The sequence below is a fragment of the Bos indicus x Bos taurus genome, chromosome 1, assembly GCF_003369695.1.
Source record: "Bos indicus x Bos taurus breed Angus x Brahman F1 hybrid chromosome 1, Bos_hybrid_MaternalHap_v2.0, whole genome shotgun sequence".
NCBI lineage: Eukaryota > Metazoa > Chordata > Mammalia > Artiodactyla > Bovidae > Bos > Bos indicus x Bos taurus.
The window spans coordinates 42,555,303-42,573,417 of NC_040076.1; the positions used below are offsets into that span (position 1 = coordinate 42,555,303).

At 38.7% G+C, this 18,115-nt stretch overlaps 1 protein-coding gene across 1 annotated transcript; it reads left to right on the top strand.

Annotated features, from left to right (window-relative positions):
• The first annotated feature begins 16,289 nt into the window (after positions 1-16,289).
• LOC113897642 (olfactory receptor 5K1) lies at positions 16,290-17,258 on the top strand. The gene has a single exon (XM_027550485.1). It carries the CDS (start codon positions 16,290-16,292, stop codon positions 17,256-17,258), a length of 969 nt encoding a protein of 322 aa, XP_027406286.1.
• Positions 17,259-18,115: the final 857 nt, after the last annotated feature.

Sequence of the window (18,115 nt, forward strand, 5' to 3'; positions counted from 1 at the left end):
CTTCTGTGATGCCCAGACACACGCGTGCATTTAATGGGAACAACTGGATTTGCCTCTAAGACAGACCGAGCCTCAGAATTCTTAACCCGGGTTTCAATCACATGACAAAACTGAAGACTTTAACAAGGAAGATTTGCGAAGTGGAAGGCAAGTAGTGGATCTTCCAATTATTATCCTTGCATTTCAAACTCCTGTTTTAGACTTTTCAAGTAAGCATGCACGTTCCCAAAGCCATGGTACTTGGCTAAGTACACGAGCACCCCAGTCGCACACCGCCCATCTCGCTGCCGACAGAAGCTGCAGTTGCAGATCCCGCGACACGGTGGGCAGTGCCAGTTTGGGTCAAGCAGAGCATCCTTGACTTCTTCACCATAACGGTTTCGAAGGCAGGGACCACAGAATGGGCCTCGAACACCCCAGCACTCTGGGTTTTAAATATAAAGCAAATATAAAGCAAAACAAAGCAATGCTTGCAAAACTCCTGTCAGAATTAGAAAGCTTCCCTGGCTCCTTCCCCGGAAGGCGTTCCCTGCCGGGCCCCAGTTCACGTCCAAAGACACCCCAGGAGGTGCACATTTCCAGGTGTTGCCTGCAGGAGAAACCCTGAGCGGAGAGCTCGTCCACTCACAAGGTCTAGGTCCCAGGTCCTTGGGTCACTCAGAGCCCTGCCCACAGAGGAGGAGGAGGAGGAGGAGGAGGAAGAGGAAGACAAGTACATGTTGGTGAGGAAGAGGAAGTCCATGGTCGGCTACATGAATGAAGATGACATGCCCCGAAGTCGTCGCCCGGGACCCATGACCCTTCCCCATGTTGTTCGCCCTGTGGACGAAATCACGGAGGAAGAGTTGGAGAACATCTGCAACAATTCCCGAGAGAAGATCTATAACCGTTCATTGGGGTATTATTAAATTTAAATTCGTAGGTTTCTTTTTACTATTTTTAATGTAGTTACCAAAAAACTCTCTGTTACATATGTAACTTTTGTTATATTTCTATTGGACAGCACTGCTCTAGGCTTTCTTACCTGTATCCTCTCTCTAGACTTCAGAAACCACCTCTAGACAATTGACTCATAAATATACATCTTCACATAAATGTATATTCAGACTTCTGTGAAGCTCAAATCCTTGTATTCAATTGCCAATCAAACCAAAGTTCCAAATATCAAAAAATGGGCCAAAGAACTAAACAGACATTTCTCCAAAGAAGATATACAGATGGCTAACAAACACATGAAAAGATGCTCAACATCATTCATTATCAGAGAAATGCAAATTAAAACCACTATGAGGTACCATTACATGCCAGTCAGAATGGCTGCTATCCAAAAGTCTACAAGCAATAAATGCTGGAGAGAGTGTGGAGAAAAGGGAACCCTCTTACACTGTTTGTGGGAATGCAAACTAGTACAGCCACTATGGAGAACAGTGTGGAGATTCCTTAAAAAACTGGAAATAGAACTGCCTTATGCTGGGCATACACACCGAGGAAACCAGAATTGAAAGAGACGTGTGTACCCCAATGTTCATTGCAGCACTGTTTATAATATCCAGGACATGGAAGCAACCTAGATGTCCATCAGCAGATGAATGGATAAGAAAGCTCTGGTACATATACAGAATGGAATATTACTCGGCCATTAAAAAGAATACATTTGAATAAGTTCTAATGAGGTGGATGAAACTGGAGCCTATTATACAGAATGAAGTAAGCCAGAAAGAAAAACACCAATGCAGTATACTAATGCATATACATGGAATTTAGAAAGATGGTAACAATAACCCTGTATGTGAGACAGCAAAAGAGATACAGATGTATAGAACAGTCTTTTGGACTCTGTGGAAGAGGGTGAGGAGGGGATGATTTGGGAGAATGGCATTGAAACATGTATATTATCATACATGAAACGAATTGCCAGTCCAGGTTCGATGCAGGATACAGGATGCTTAGGGCTGGTGCACTGGGAAGACCCAGAGGGATGGTATGGGGAAGGAGTGGGGGGGAGGGCTGTTCAGGATGGGGAACACGTGTACACCTGTGGCAGATTCATGTTGATGTATGGCAAAACCAATACAATATTTAAAGTAATTAGCCTCCAATAAAAACAAACAAATTTAAATTAAAAAAAAACTTAGCTCCTGCTCTCTTTCCCCAAATCAGATCCTCTTCCAGTGTTTTTGGCTTACTTCATTCTGTACAATAGGCTCCAGTTTCATCCACCTCATTAGAACTTATTCAAATGTATTCTTTTTAATGGCTGAGTAATATTCCATTCTGTATATGTACCAGAGCTTTCTTATCCATTCATCTGCTGATGGACATCTAGGTTGCTTCCATGTCCTGGATATTATAAACAGTGCTGCAATGAACATTGGGGTACACACGTCTCTTTCAATTCTGGTTTCCTCGGTGTGTATGCCCAGCAGTGGGATTGCTGGGTCATAAGGCAGTTCTATTTCCAGTTTTTTAAGGAGTCTCCACATTGTTCTCCATAATGGCTGTACTAGTTTGCATTCCCACCAACCGTGTAAGCAGATTCCCTTTTCTCCACACCCTCTCCAGCATTTATTGCTTGTAGACTTTTGGATAGCAGCCATTCTGACTGGCATGAAATGGTACCTCATAGTGGTTTTGATTTTCATTTCACTTATAATGAGTGATGTTGAGAATCTTTTCATGTGTTTGTTAGCCATCTGTATGTCTTCTTTGGAGAAATGTCTATTTAGTTATTTGACCCATTTTTTGATTGGGTCATTTATTTTTCTGGAATTGAGCTGCGGGAGTTTCTTGTATATTTTTGTGATTAATTCTTTGTCAGTTGCTTCATTTGCTATTGTTTTCTCCCATTCTGAAGGCTGTCTTTTCAGCTTGCTTATAGTTTCCTTTGTTATGCAGAGCTTTTAATTTTAATTAGGTCCTGTTTTTTTAGTTTTGCTTTTATTTCCAATATTCTGGGAGGTGGGTCATAGAGAATCCTGCTGTGATTTATGTCGGAGAGTGTTTTGCCTATGTTCCCCTCTAAGAGTTTTATAGTTTCTGGTCTTACGTTTAGATCTTTAATCCATTTTGAGTTTATTTTTGTGTATGGTGTTAGAAAGTGTTCTAGTTTCATTCTTTTACAAGTGGTTGCCCAGTTTTCCCAGCACCACTTGTTAAAGAGATTGTCTTTTCTCCATTGTATATTCTTGCCTCCTTTGTCAAAGATAAGGTGTCCATAGGTGTGTGGATTTATCTCTGGGCTTTCTATTTTGTTCCACTGATCTATATTTCTGTCTTTGTGCCCATACCATACTGTCTTGATGACTGTGGCTTTGTAGTAGAGCCCGAAGTCAGGCAGGTTGATTCCATTCTTTTTTCTCAAGATTGCTTTGGCTATTTGAGGTTTTTTGTATCTCCATACAAATTGTGAAATTATTTGTTCTAGCTCTGTGAAAAATACCGTTAGTAACTTGATAGGGATTGCATTGAATCTATAGATTGCTTTGGGTCGTATACTCATTTTCACTATATTGATTCTTCCGATCCATGAACATGGTATATTTCTCCATCTATTAGTGTCCTCTTTGATTTCTTTCACCAGTGTTTGATAGTTTTCTATATATAGGTCTTTTGTATCTTTAGGTAGATATATTCCTAAGTATTTTATTCTTTTCATTGCAATGGTGAATGGAATTGTTTCCTTAATTTCTCTATTTTCTCATTATTAGTGTATAAGAATGCAAGGGATTTTTGTGTGTTGATTTTATATCCTCCAACTTTAGTATATTCATTGATTAGCTCTAGTAATTTTCTGGTGGTCTTTGGGGTTTTATATGTAGAGGATCATGTCATCTGCAAACAGTGAGAGTTTTACTTCTTATTTTCCAATCTGTATTCCTTTTATTTCTTTTTCTGCTCTGATTGCTGTGGCCAAAACTTCCAAAACTATGTTGAATAGTAGTGGTGAGAGTGGGCACCCTTGTCTTTTTCCTGACTTTAGGGGAAATGCTTTCAATTTTTCACCATTGAGGATAATGTTTGTTGTGGGTTTGTCATATATAGCTTTTATTATGTTGAGGTATGTTCCTTCTACTCCTGCTTTCTGGAGGGTTTTTATCATAAACGGATGTTGAATTTTCTCAAAGGCTTTCTCTGCATGTATTGAGATAATCACATGGCTTTTATTTTTTAATTTGTTACTGTGGTGTATTACATTGATTGATTTGTGGATTTTGAAGAATCCTTGCATTCCTGTCCACCCTCCCTTTAAACCATTTTCTCCAGAACTCTCTCTGCCTCATTGAATTTCTTTAGTACCTTGAAGTTGTCATGTTTCCTCCAGAAATAGGGCCTTTGTAAGTCATTCTCACAACTTACCTATTCCATCCTTCTCTGGCAAATTCTGTTTAACCTCCAAATTTCAGTTCAGTCATCACTTTCTCAAGAAATCTTTCTGTTATCTCCCCTCATTCCCATTCCCACCTCAAGTAATAATGACAGTCTTGGTGGTAGTGATAGCATTTCGTATTATTATTTATTAAACACATATGCATTAGGCTCCCTTCTGGTGTTTCACAAATAATTCACTAAGTCTTCTAATCTACTTTTTTTAGTCTCCATTGAGGAAATTGACACATGGAGAGGTTAAGGAACTTTTCCACAACCAACTGTAAAGTGGCATAGCCAAGATTCAAAATTAGGTCTTGTTTTCAGAACCCACAGGGTTAACTACTACATTATATAGTCTTTTCAGACTAGGCTAAACCCCTCTATTGTAAGTCTTATATCTCTAATAACCTTGCTTTCATAATAGTGAAGTTGTAACTATAAATTCATTTGTGTGAATATTTGGTTAATGTCTCCTGCAACTTCCTCCCAGCTCTATAAGGGAATGGGAATCAGATACCACGTCTGCTTTTGTTTACTGCTTGACTTCAGTGCCCAGTATTGTGGCTGACATAAAGTAGACATACAATATATGTGAATAAAATGATACAAGATAAATGTATGTATATCTGAAAAAAAAGAAAGGAAGACAGGAGAAGGAAAGAGGAAAGGAGGGAGGGAGAAAGAAAAAGAAAGCAAGTTCCATGTTTCCAATTGTGGGTTTCTCCGTTGAGCACAGCACAGCCTACCACTGTCTATTTCTTTATCTGTTCTAAGAAGTCTTCTGACTGTGATGAGAACAAATTCAGGGATCCTGTCTTGTATACTGAATGACTTTAGAATTCCTCCTGAGTAATTACTTGATTATGTGTAGCTGAGTCATTCAATCTTCATTTCAGTCAGAGAATGTCAAAATCGGACCAAGCACTGAGTAATCCACCTATAACATAGTTGTGAAAGCCAAGTTCTCAAAAACACCCTACACTCCAGCCAGACTGGGGACTGCTTTCCATTTCTCTAACACTTCATGAGCTTTCATATCTCTGACACTTGGCTTAACATTCCTTTTCCAACATTTTGTGCTGAGAAAATATCCATGTATCTTTCAAGAAAGTAAAGAAAGTGAAAGTAAAGTCTCTCAGTCATGTCAGACTCTTTGCGACTCCATGGTCTGTAGCCTACCAGGCTTCTCGGTCCATGGGATTCTCCAGGCAAGAATATCTTTCAAGGCCAGGTCAAGTGTCCTCTCCTGGATAATTTATAATAAGACATCAAGGTAAGAGAAATCCAAGTAAGATGGTAGGTGTTGCAAGAGGGCATCAGAGAGAAGACACACTGAAACCATACTCACAGAAAACTAGTCAATCTAATCACACTAGGACCACAGCCTTGTCTAACTCAATGAAACTAAGCCATGCCCATGGGGCAACCCAAGATGGGCGGGTCATGGTGGAGAGATCTGACAGAATGTGGTCCACTGGAGAAGGGAATGGAAAACCACTTCAGTATTCTTGCCTTGAGAACCCCATGAACAGTATGAAAACGCAAAATGATAGGATACTTACAGAGGAACTCCCCAGGTCAACAGGGGCCCAATATGCTACTGGACATCAGTGGAGAAATAACTCCAGAAAGAATGAAGGGATGGAGCCAAAACAAAAACAACACTCAGTTGTGGATGTGACTGGTGATAGAAGCAAGGTCTGATGCTATAAAGAGCAATATTGCATAAGAACCTGGAATGTTAGGTCCATGAATCAAGGCAAATTTGAAGTGGTCAAACAAGAGATGGCAAGAGTGAATGCCGACATTCTAGGAATCAGCAAACTGAAATGGACTGTAATGGGTGAATTTAACTCAGATGACCATTGTATCTACGACTGCGGGCAGGAATCCCTCAGAAGAAATGGAGTAGCCATCATGGTCAACAAAAGGGTCTGAAATAGAGTACTTGGATGCAATCTCAAAAACGACAGAATGATCTCTGTTCATTTCCAAGGCAAACCATTCAATATCACAGTAATCCCAGTCTATGCCCCAACCAGTAATGCTGAAGAAGCTGAAGTTGAATGGTTCTATGAAGACCTACAAGACCTTTTAGAACTAACACCCAAAAAAGATGTCCTTTTCATTATAGGGGACTGGAATGCAAAAGTAGGAAGTCAAGAAACACCTGGAGTAACAGGCAGATTTGGCCTTGGATTATGGAATGAAGCAGGGCAAAGACTAATAGAGTTTTGCCAAGAAAACACACTGGTCGTAACAAACACGCTCTTGCAACAACATAAGAGAAGACTATACATGGACATCACCAGATGGTCAACACTGATCTCAGATTGATTATATTCTTTGCAGCCAAAGATGGAGAAGCTCTATACAGTCAACAAAAACAAGACCAGGAGCTGACTGTGGCTCAGATCATGAACTCCTTATTGCCAAATTCAGACTTAAATTGAAGAAAGTAGGGAAAACCACTAGACAATTCAGGTATGACCTAAATCAAATCCCTTACGATTATACAGTGGAAGTGAGAAATAGATTTAAGGGCCTAGATCTGATAGATAGAGTGCCTGATGAACTATGGAATGAGGTTCGTGACATTGTACAGGAGACAGGGATCAAGACCATCCCCATGGAAAAGAAATGCAAAAAAGCAAAATGGCTGTCTGGGGAGCTATTTGCCTTACAAATAGCTGTGAAAAGAAGAGAAGCGAAAAGCAAAGGAGAAAAGGTAAGATATAAGCATCTGAATGCAGAGTTCCAAAGAATAGCAAGAAGAGATAAGAAAGCCTTCTTCAGCGATCAATGCAAAGAAATAGAGGAAAACAACAGAATGGGGAAGACTAGAGATCTCTTCAAGAAAATTAGAGATACCAAGGGAATATTTCATGCAAAGATGGGCTCGATAAAGGACATAAATGGTATGGATCTAACAGAAGCAGAAGATATTAGGAAGAGGTGGCAAGAATACACAGAACTGTACAAAAAAAATCTTCACAACCCAGATAATCACGAGGATGTGATCACTCACCTAGAGCCAGATATCCTGGAATGTGTAGTCAAGTGGGCCTTAGAAAGCATCACTACAAACAAAGCTAGTGGAGGTGATGGAATTCCAGTTGAGCTATTTAAATTCCTGAAAGATGATGCTGTGAAAGTATTGCACTCAATATGCCAGCAAATTTGGAAAACTCAGCAGTGGCCACAGGGCTGGAAAAGGTCAGTTTTCATTCCAATCCTGAAGAAAGGAAATGCCAAAGAATGCTCAAACTACTGCACAATTGCACTCATCTCACATGCTAGTAAAGTAATGCTCAAAATTCTCCAAACCAGGCTTCAGCAATATGTGAACCGTGAACTTCCTGTTGTTCAAGCTGGTGTTAGAAGAGGCAGAGGAACCAGAGATCAAATTGCCAACATCCGCTGGATCATGGAAAAAGCAAGAGAGTTCCAGAAAAACATCTATTTCTGCTTTATTGACTATGCCAAAACCTTTGACTGTGTGGATCACAATAAACTGTGGGAAATTCTGAATGAGATGGGAATACCAGACCACCTGATCTGCCTCTTGAGAAATTTGTATGCAGGTCAGGAAGCAACAGTTAGAACTGGACATGGAACAACAGACTGGTTCCAAATTGGAAAAGGAGTTCATCAAGGCTGTATATTGTCACCCTGCTTATTTAACTTATATGCAGAGTACATCATGAGAAACGCTGGACTGGAAGAAGCACAAGCTGGAATCAAGATTGCCGGGAGAAATATCAATCACCTCAGATATGCAGATGACACCATCCTTATGGCAGAAAGTGAAGAGGAACTCAAAAGCCTCTTGATGAAAGTGAAAGAGGAGAGTGAAAAAGTTGGCTTAAAGCTCAACATTCAGAAAACGAAGATCATGGCATCCGGTCCCATCACTTCATGTGTAATAGATGGGGAAACAGTGGAAACAGTGTCAGACTTTATTTTTGGGGGCTCCAAAATCACTGCAGATGGTGACTGCAGCCATGAAATTAAAAGACGCTTACTCCTTGGAAGGAAAGTTATGACTAACCTAGATAGCATATTCAAAAGCAGAGACATTATTTTGCCAACAATGGTCCGTCTAGTCAAGGCTATGGTTTTTCCTGTGGTCATGTATGGATGTGAGAGTTGGACTGTGAAGAAGGCTGAGCGCCAAAGAATTGATGCTTTTGAACTGTGGTGTTGGAGAAGACTCTTGAGAGTCCCTTGGACTGCAAGGAGATCCAACCAGTCCATTCTGAAGGAGATCAGCCCTGGGATTTCTTTGGAGGGAACGATGCTAAAGCTGAAACTCCAGTACTTCGGCCACCTCATGCGAAGAGTTGATTCATTGGAAAAGACCCTGATGCTGGGAGGAATTGGAGGCAGGAGGAGAAGGGGACGACAGAGGATGAGATGGCTGGATGGCATCACTGACTTGATGGACATTAGTCTCAGTGAACTCCAAGAGTTGGTGATGGACAGGGAGGCCTGGCGTGCTGCGATTCATGGGATTGCAAAGAGTCAGACACGACTGAGTGACTGAACTGAACTGAACTGAGTTGTTTTTTGATGTGTGTCCTATGTGTGTGTAAGTATAGTTCTAATTGAGATGTTGGGCGTAATTGTGGGATATTTTAATATGACTCCTCTCTTATGGATATGGCTCTGTTCATGTGGTTTAGATTGGAAGCTTCCCTGAAGGGTTGGGAATTCTTAGTGGCAATCTCAAGCAAAAGAGCTAAGTCCTCAGACAAAACAACATAAGGGGAGCTCCTGCCCACTCTCCTGTCTCTCACTTTCTTAGAAATAGCTCTCATGGAGTTGAGCCATGCCTAAACTTCCAGACAACTGGGAAGAAACAGCATCTGCCCATGAAGGGTAGGATTGGAGATTGGTAAGGAGGCCTTGCCATAGGAAACCAAAAGGACAAGATGACTGACTCACCTGTATAAACCAGATTATCAAGATCAGCAGCATTCAGACATTTTGAATGCCCTGAATGAGTCATGATATGCATCACAATTATTCTGTTTCTAATAATAAGCTTCATGGAAAATAGATGGGAAAACAATTGAAACAGTGAGACACTTTATTTTCTTGGGCTCAAAAATCATTGCAGATGGTGACTGCAGCCATGAAATTAAAAGACACTTGCTCCTTGGAAGAAAAGCTATGACAAACTGAGACAGCGTATTAAAAAGCAGAGACATTACTTTGTCAACATAGGTCCATCTAGTCAAGGCTATGGTTTTTCCAGTTGTCATGTATGGATGTGAGAGTTGGACTATAAAGAAAGCTGAGCACTAAAGAATTGATGCTTTTGAACTGTGATGTTGGACAAGACTCTTGAGAGTCCCTTGGACTGCAAGGAAATCCAACCAGTTCATCCTAAAGGAAATCAGTCCTGAGTATTCATTGGAAGGACTGATGCTGAAGCTGAAACTTCAATACTTTGGCCACCTGATGCGAAGAACTGACTTATTGGAAACGACTCTGATGCTGGGAAAGATTGAAGGTGGGAGGAGAAGGGGACGACAGAGGATGAGATGGTTGGATGGCATCACCGACTCAATGGACGTGAGTTTGAGTAAACTTTGGGAGTTGGTGATGGACAGAGAGGCCTGGTGTGCTGCAGTCCATGGGGTCGCAAAGAGTCAGACACAACTGAGTGACTGAAATGAACTGAACTGAATAATAAGCTATCATACTTTAATATGGTTTTATACATATAATATATACACATACACATGAACTAAAAAGGATTCCATATTATCTCAGTAATACTTTCCTCATTTCTTTACAGTATAGTACCTTGAGTGGAAGAAATACAGAGAGATCATAGCTAGCCAGTGGGCAATTATTCATTACCTGACAAAGCCCATAGGCGCATATCACTCAGTCAACATCATCTGCCAACTTGCTTTCTCAGTGGGGAAAACGTTTGAGAATTACTCCTCTTGTTGCATATTGCTACATTTTGTTTCCCAAAGTATGTTTAAGTCTGATGGGCCAGAGTGATTGAGAGAGCAATGCTTTTTTGTGGTCACCATGGTCTTGGCAGCAATAGTGACTACTTCCCCAGGGATGAGAATCTGGGAATTCTCATGAGAATTTGTGAGAATCTCATGAAAATTCAGATACATGAGAATCTGGGAAAAGGTTTGGAGGATGAATTTTGCCCCTCCCACATGGGAACTGGCACTCTACTGCCAAACTAGAATGTTATTCTATTATGAAAAAGACAGATTTCTTCCAGGAAGCTTTTTCAACACCCCGAGACAAATTAATTTGCTCCCATCTGTTCTCCCATAGTTCCAAACATATGATTATACTATAGATTCTACCACCTTGCATTCTAAGTATTTGTTTACATCACTGCCTCCTTAGTACATTGAGAAGTTGCTGTAAACAAGGGTTGAATCTTACACAGCTTTGAATTACTATTGCTTATTCACTGTGCTTAGCATTGAATAAGCATAATAAGCACTGTTAGCTCTTTGCTTTCTTTTATTTCTTGGCTGTGTCACACTGATCTTATTTCCCTGACCAGGGCCAGACTGGGGACCTCAGCAGTGAAAGCTCAGAGTCTTAAACTCTGGACCACCAGGGAATTCCCCAACTGTCAACTCTTGAACAAGGGGCCAAACATGACCAGAAGAACAAATCAATATTCATCACATTAAATCTGGGGTCCTTTTTTGTTGTCTTGGGTTTTCGTTTTGTTTTGTTTTTTTAAATAACAATCTTAAAGGCATCTTTAGTTCACAGCTTTAATCTTATCATGATACCTAGGGGCACCCAAACAATTATTTGTTAATTTATGCTGTGTCAACATGGAAAATATCACACACAGAATAAAGAAATGAATCATACACAGAATTGTTTTTCTGAAACTCAGCTTTGATAGAGTCAGTCCCTTGACAAATTTATTCAGGTCCTACTAAATAGCATTCAAGCTCTTTGATTTGGCATTCTGACCTCATCTTTTTTAGGATGCTTCCTATAATTTCTCCATCACTCTATTCTATTCCCACCAGGCATTTTGGATATTAGATAATCTGGCCTAATCTAAGCCAGAGAGTACCAGAAGACTGGAGTGGATTGCTATTCCCTTCTCTAGAGGTTCTTTCCAACCCAGAGTCCAAATCCATGTCCCCTGTGTCTCCTGCTTGGCGGGCCAATTCTTCACCACTAAGCCACCTTAAAGTAAGTCATTTGTACAGTCCATTTAAGCCACCTTAAAAAGAGGTGGGAAAGGTGCTACTTTAAGACCTCTGCTCACACAATCTTTCCTCTCAGTCAATAAACCCTGTTTCAGTTCCCACTTCTTTTATGAAGCCTTTCCTGAACAAGCCAGAGGGAATTTTTTCTTCCCACCTACAACTTTATATTCATATTGGTAACAAGGGTAAATTAAAATCAAACATGGCCTTTAATATTTGCTTAGAAATGGGCATTTGCCCTACTCCTTAGGTCTCAAAGGATACAAGTAATTATTCCAATTTAGTATTCTTGTAAAGTTTAGGAAATTAAATCTCTCAGGCGAAACTCTGATGTCAATGCCAAGTAAATCCCTCTAGAATTATTTAAAATATTTGAGCCATTCTCTACCAACGACATAAATATTATTGTTGATTTGTTGGTAGAAATGTTCTAAACAATCAAGAAGATAGAATTTTATTTCTGGGTCTACTTTAAGAACCATCATCAGGCAACCAAATAGCCTTTCTTAAGCTCTTATTAGGGAAATCCAGGTGAGAAAATGCTTAATTTGGGGGTAGAAATATTAATCTCCAGAAACATTTATTTAAGTTCTTTAAGGTTTTCTCCTTACAATTTTTATTTGAAAATGTTTAAAGCTCCTTGAAGTCTTTTGTCTACCCTAAAGGTCCACTGTATAAGAAATGGATGAATGACTATAATTTATCTGCATCATTTCTGAATTTAAAAGAAGCCTAAATTTACCCAAAAATAAATAAGTAAAAACATACTTTTCTAGTAATTACAGAAAACATTAGCAACATTTTTGGAACTTCTTTTAAAAGGGTTTGCCATATAACTTACAACTCAACAGGAAAAATGTAACATTAGCCTCTACAAGGAAATGGTGTTTAAAATTTTTGTGTCAGACATTCTTTACATATTAAATAAACAATATAAGGAAGGAATATATATTTAAATCATGCTCTTAAACTCCTGATATAATTTTAAGGAGCTTTTCAGTTTATCTTTTAATTTTTAGAGAAATAAAATATCAATGTATTTTAAAATATCATTTCTGTCTGATTAATTATCATCAACTGGGGAAAATGAAGGAAGCTGATGTTATGCACTTCAAGTTGGCAAGTATAAGCCATTTAATGAACTTATTCAAATTATATAGATTTAAAGTTTTTGATTTTTTAGACTTCAGGTTATCAAGAGTAAGGCATTTAATGAAAAAATATTAATTCAAATTATATAGATTTCAAATATCCATTTCTAATATTGTTTCTAAAGGAATCAGTCACAAATAGTCTGAATTTAAAAGTTAGTAAACAGTTTCAGGAAGCCAAAAGAAGAGATCTTCTCTCTAAAATATACAGTATATTTATGGTTAATGACTATTCAGCAAATTATCAATGTGCAAATGTCCAGGAGAGTCTACTAATCTTCTAAGAGGGTAGACATCACAGAGCAGGCATTTAGTAAATAACAAATCTATGAATTGACTAAAACAAATGAAGGTAGATTGAAATAAAGCATTCACCAATAGATTAGCACTGTTAGGCTATAAGGAAAAATATGAGGGATAGATAATTGAAGTTTCAAGACACACTGAAATTTAATAAATATGAGGATTATAGAATCTCAGAATATTGTGAAAACATTTGATGTTAGCAGAACTTGACACTGAAGCGTTAGTGCTTTAATAAAGGTAAGTGGTTTCAGGAATGCATTACCACAAGACATGAACATATTCCTAAATGATCTGAAATGTGTGTAAGACTGTTGGCAAATTCTTATTTAAACCATGAATTTTATTATCATTGGAATGGAGCAGACACTTCCTCAACACATTCATTGTGATTTAGCCACTACAGAATTATAAAGTGCAGAAAACATTAGTTGGATTCCCAATAACTATTATGGGGCTATCAAGTTTTAAAACATAGATTTAAGAGCATGTCATTTTAAAAGTAATATTTATTGTAGAGAATTTGAAATAGAAGGAAAAAACAGACAAAAAAGATCTATAATTTCCACTGCACAGGGAAAGCTAGTGTGAAAAATTTTATGTGTTTCTGCCTGCCCTTTTCATTCATCTGTGAGTATTTATTTGGAAAACTAGAATTATTACATGCACAAAACTTTGTATTCTGTTTTTCACATAATGTTTTATTATGTCTGTTTTATCATTACTTTAAATATTCTAAATAAACATTGTTTTAAAGTATTGCACAATATACCACTGTATGGATGATTCACATTAACTTAATTATACTGACCAAATGTTTACAATTAGAATTCTTCACTATTATAAATAACGCTCTGGTGGGCATAATTATATATAAATCTCTGTGTGAGGTTCTAAATATTTCTTTCTTCTAGATTCATGATTACTGGTCACAGATCTGAACATTAGTTTCTTTCACCTATAAACAAATTATTTTCCAATAATTGCACCAGTTTATACTTTTGCCAGAAATACAGTTGTTTAATTTGGTATCCATCAGATCAGATCAGATCAGTCTCTCAGTCGTGTCCGACTCTTTGTGACCCAATGAATCGCAGCATGCCAGGCCTCCCTGTCCATCACCAACTCCCAGAGTCCACTGAGACTCATGTCCATCGAGTCAGTGATGCCATCCAGCCATCTCATCCTCTGTCGTCCCCTTCTCCTCCTGCCCCCAATCCCTCCCAGCATCAGAGTCTTTTCCAATGAGTCAACTCTTTGCATGAGATGGCCAAAGTACTGGAGTTTCAGCTTTAGCATCATTCCTTTCAAAGAAATCCCAGGGCTGATCTCCTTTAGAATGGACTGGTTGGATCTCCTTGCAGTCGAAGGGACTCTCAAGAGTCTTCTCCAACACTACAGTTCAAAAGCATCAGTTCTTTAGGTTCCCATTTTACTGTACTTTAAACAACACTATATATAGTATCCTTTTTTCAATATGGTTATTTTGATAGGCAAAATAATTATCCCCTTGTAATTATTTCAAATTATGTTTTTCTGATTAGTCAAACATTTTCAGTTTGTTAAAAATTTTATTTCTTTTGATATTTTTATGTTTCTGTCTTTTATCTATTTTCTAGTGATTATTCCTATTAATTGGGCTTCCCTTGTGGCTCAACTTGTAAAGAATCTGCCTGCAGTGCAGGAGACCTGGGTTCAATCCCTGGGTTGGGAAGATCCCCTGGAGAAGGGAAAGGCTACCCACTCCAGTATTCTAGCCTGGAGAAATCCATGGACTGTAGAGTCCATGGAATCACAAAGAGTCGGACACGTCTGAGCAACTTTCACTCACTTCACATTCCTATTGACTGATAGAAGCTCTTTATGAAATAAAACAATAGAAATGGTATCCTATTTATTGAAACAATGTCCTAGTTTGTGTCTGACATTGATGTTATTCGTGATGTTTTTCACAGATAGCTATATAATTGAATTTATCAATTTCTAACCCTTAGGAATGCTTCAGTTTTTTTGATAGCATTTAAATTTCTTTACATTTTAATATGCACATGGACACAGGAGCAACTTTATACTGTATGCCTAAATGATATTTTAAATACCACAAAGACCAGGAAAATAGTTTTAAAAAACATTTTATAATAGAAAAAAATATATAACATAAAACTTATCATTTTAACTATATTTAAGTATCTATAGTTCAGTGGCACTAAATTTATATTGTTGTGCATCTATCATCACCATCCAACTCCAGAACATTTCATCTGCCCAAACTGAAACTCTGTACCCATTAAACAATAATTCCCCATGGCTTCCCTACCCAGACAACCTTTAATTCCTGTAAGTAGCATCACACAATATTTGTCTGTTTGTGCCTAGCTTATTTCACTTGGTGAAATGTTATCAAATTTCATTCATGTTTTAACATGTATCAGAATTTCATTCCTTTTTAAGGCTGAATAATATTCCACTTTTTGTCTATACGACATTTTGTTATCCATTCATCCAGCAGTGGACAGTTGGGTTGTTTGCACCTGTGGCTATCCTGAATAAAATTCTATGAACATGAGAGTACAAAAATAGTCTTTCAAACAACAATGTTAATCTATGCAGATACAGTCACTGAAATAGTTTGAGAACACTGACAGTAACTGAAAGTGGTGTAAAAGTGTTAGTCACTCAGTCATGTCCAACTCTTTGGGACCCCATGGATTGCATGTAGCCTGCCAGGATCCTCTGTCTATGAAGTTCTCCAGACAATAATACTGGAGTGGGTAGCCATTCCCTTGTCCAGGGGATCTTCCCGACCCAAGGATGGAACCCAGGTCTTCCACATTGAGGACTGATTCTTTACCAGCTGAGCCACCAGGGAAGCCCATTTGATACCTATTGGTGACACCTAAATTACTCACCTTTACCTAAACCACACAGAGAAAACTTTTGCACTGAATCTTCCTCTCAAAACCTCAAAAGCCATCTCTGTCCATCTAACTTGACATTTTTCTTGAAAATATGCTGGGAAAATGTTAAATAACTAGCTTAAAAGGTAACAGCTCCGGGAGATTGATACTCCCCCAGATAAGCGTATGCATCCAAAAGCACATAACTTGTCAAAGTATTGTGGAAGAAGCTCCTTGCCCTTTTGGACCTGAGAGCTCAAGAGTTGAATTGAGCATACTATAGATTACTACCTCATTTCTCCACAACTTTTTTTTTTTTTTCCCCCTCAACAGAGGAGTCAGGAATGGCTAAAGAAAATCATACCATAAAAAGTGAGTTTATCCTCACAGGATTTACAGATCACCCAGAACTGAAGACTCTTCTGTTTGTTGTGTTTCTTACCGTCTTTCTGATCACCATAGTGGGCAACCTTGGCCTGGTGATACTGATTTCGAAAGAGCATCGTCTTCACACACCGATGTATATCTTTCTGGGAAACCTGGCTCTTGTGGATTCTTGCTGTGCCTGTGCTGTGACTCCTAAGATGTTAAGGAACTTCTTTTCTAAAAACAGAATGATTTCCTTCTATGAATGCATGGCACAATTTTATTTTCTTTGCACTGTTGAGACTGCAGATTGCTTTCTCCTGGCAGCAATGGCTTATGATCGCTATGTGGCCATCTGCAAACCACTGCAGTACCACACCATGATGTCAAAGAAACTCTGCATTCAGATGACCACAGGGGCCTACATAGCTGGAAACCTGCATTCCATGATTCATGTAGGTCTTCTATTTAGGTTAAATTTCTGTGGATCAAATCACATCAACCACTTTTACTGTGATATTCTTCCTTTATACAGGCTCTCCTGTGTTGACCCTTATGTCAATGAACTGGTACTATTTATCTTTTCAGGTTCAGTTCAAGTCTTCACAATAGGTAGTGTCTTAATATCTTATATCTACATTCTGTTAAGTATTTTCAAAATGAAATCCAAAAATGGGAGGGTCAAAGCTTTTTCTACCTGTGCATCCCACTTTTTGTCAGTTTCATTATTCTATGGATCTCTTTTTTTCATGTACATTAGACCAAATTTGCTTGAAGAAGGGGATAAAGATATACCAGCTGCTATTTTGTTTACGGAAGTTGTTCCTTTACTTAATCCTTTTATTTATAGCCTAAGAAATAAGGAAGTAATAACTATCTTGAGAAAAATTCTGAAGAAAGAAAAATCTCAAAAAAGTTTAAAACAAATGATGTCTACTATACATTAATTGTTTAAATGCAGAAAAAAATTCCAAGTAAAATTTAGTTCAGTTCAGTTCAGTTGCTTGGTTGTGTCTGACTCTTTTTGACCCCATGAACCATAGCATGCCAGGCATCACCAACTCCTGGAGTTCACCCAAACTCATGTGCATTGAGTTGGTGATACCCTCCAACCATCTGTCATCCCCTTCTCCTGCTGCCCTAAGTCTTTCCCAGCATCAGAGTATTTTCCAATGAGTCAGCTCTTCACATCAGGTGGACAAAGTATTGAAGTTTAAGCTTCAACATCAGTCCTTCCAATGAACACCCAGGACTGATCTCCTTTAGGATGGACTGATTGGATCTCCTTGCAGTCCAAGGCACTCTCAAGAGTCTTCTCCAACACCACAGTTCAAAAGCATCAATTCTTCAGTGCTCAGTTTCTTTACAGTCCAACTCTCACATCCATACATGACCACTGGAAAAACCATAGCCTTGATTAGATGGAACATTGCTGACAAAGTAATGTCTCTGCTTTTGAATATGCTGTCTAGGTTGGTCATAACTTTCCTTCCAAGGAGTAAGCGTCTTTTAATTTCATGGCTGCAATCACCATCTGCAGTGATTTTGGAGCCCTAAAAAATAAAATCAACCACTGTTTCCACTGTTTCCCCATCTATTTGCAGTGAAGTGATGGGACCAGATGCCATGATCTTCGTTTTCTGAATGTTGAGCTTTAAGCCAACTTTTTCGCTCTCCTCTTTCACCTTCATCAAGAGGCTCTTTAGTTCTTCTTCACTTTCTGCCATAAGGGTGGTTTCATCTGCATATCTGAGGTGATTGATATTTCTCCTGGCAATCTTGATTCCAGCTTGTGCTTCCTCCA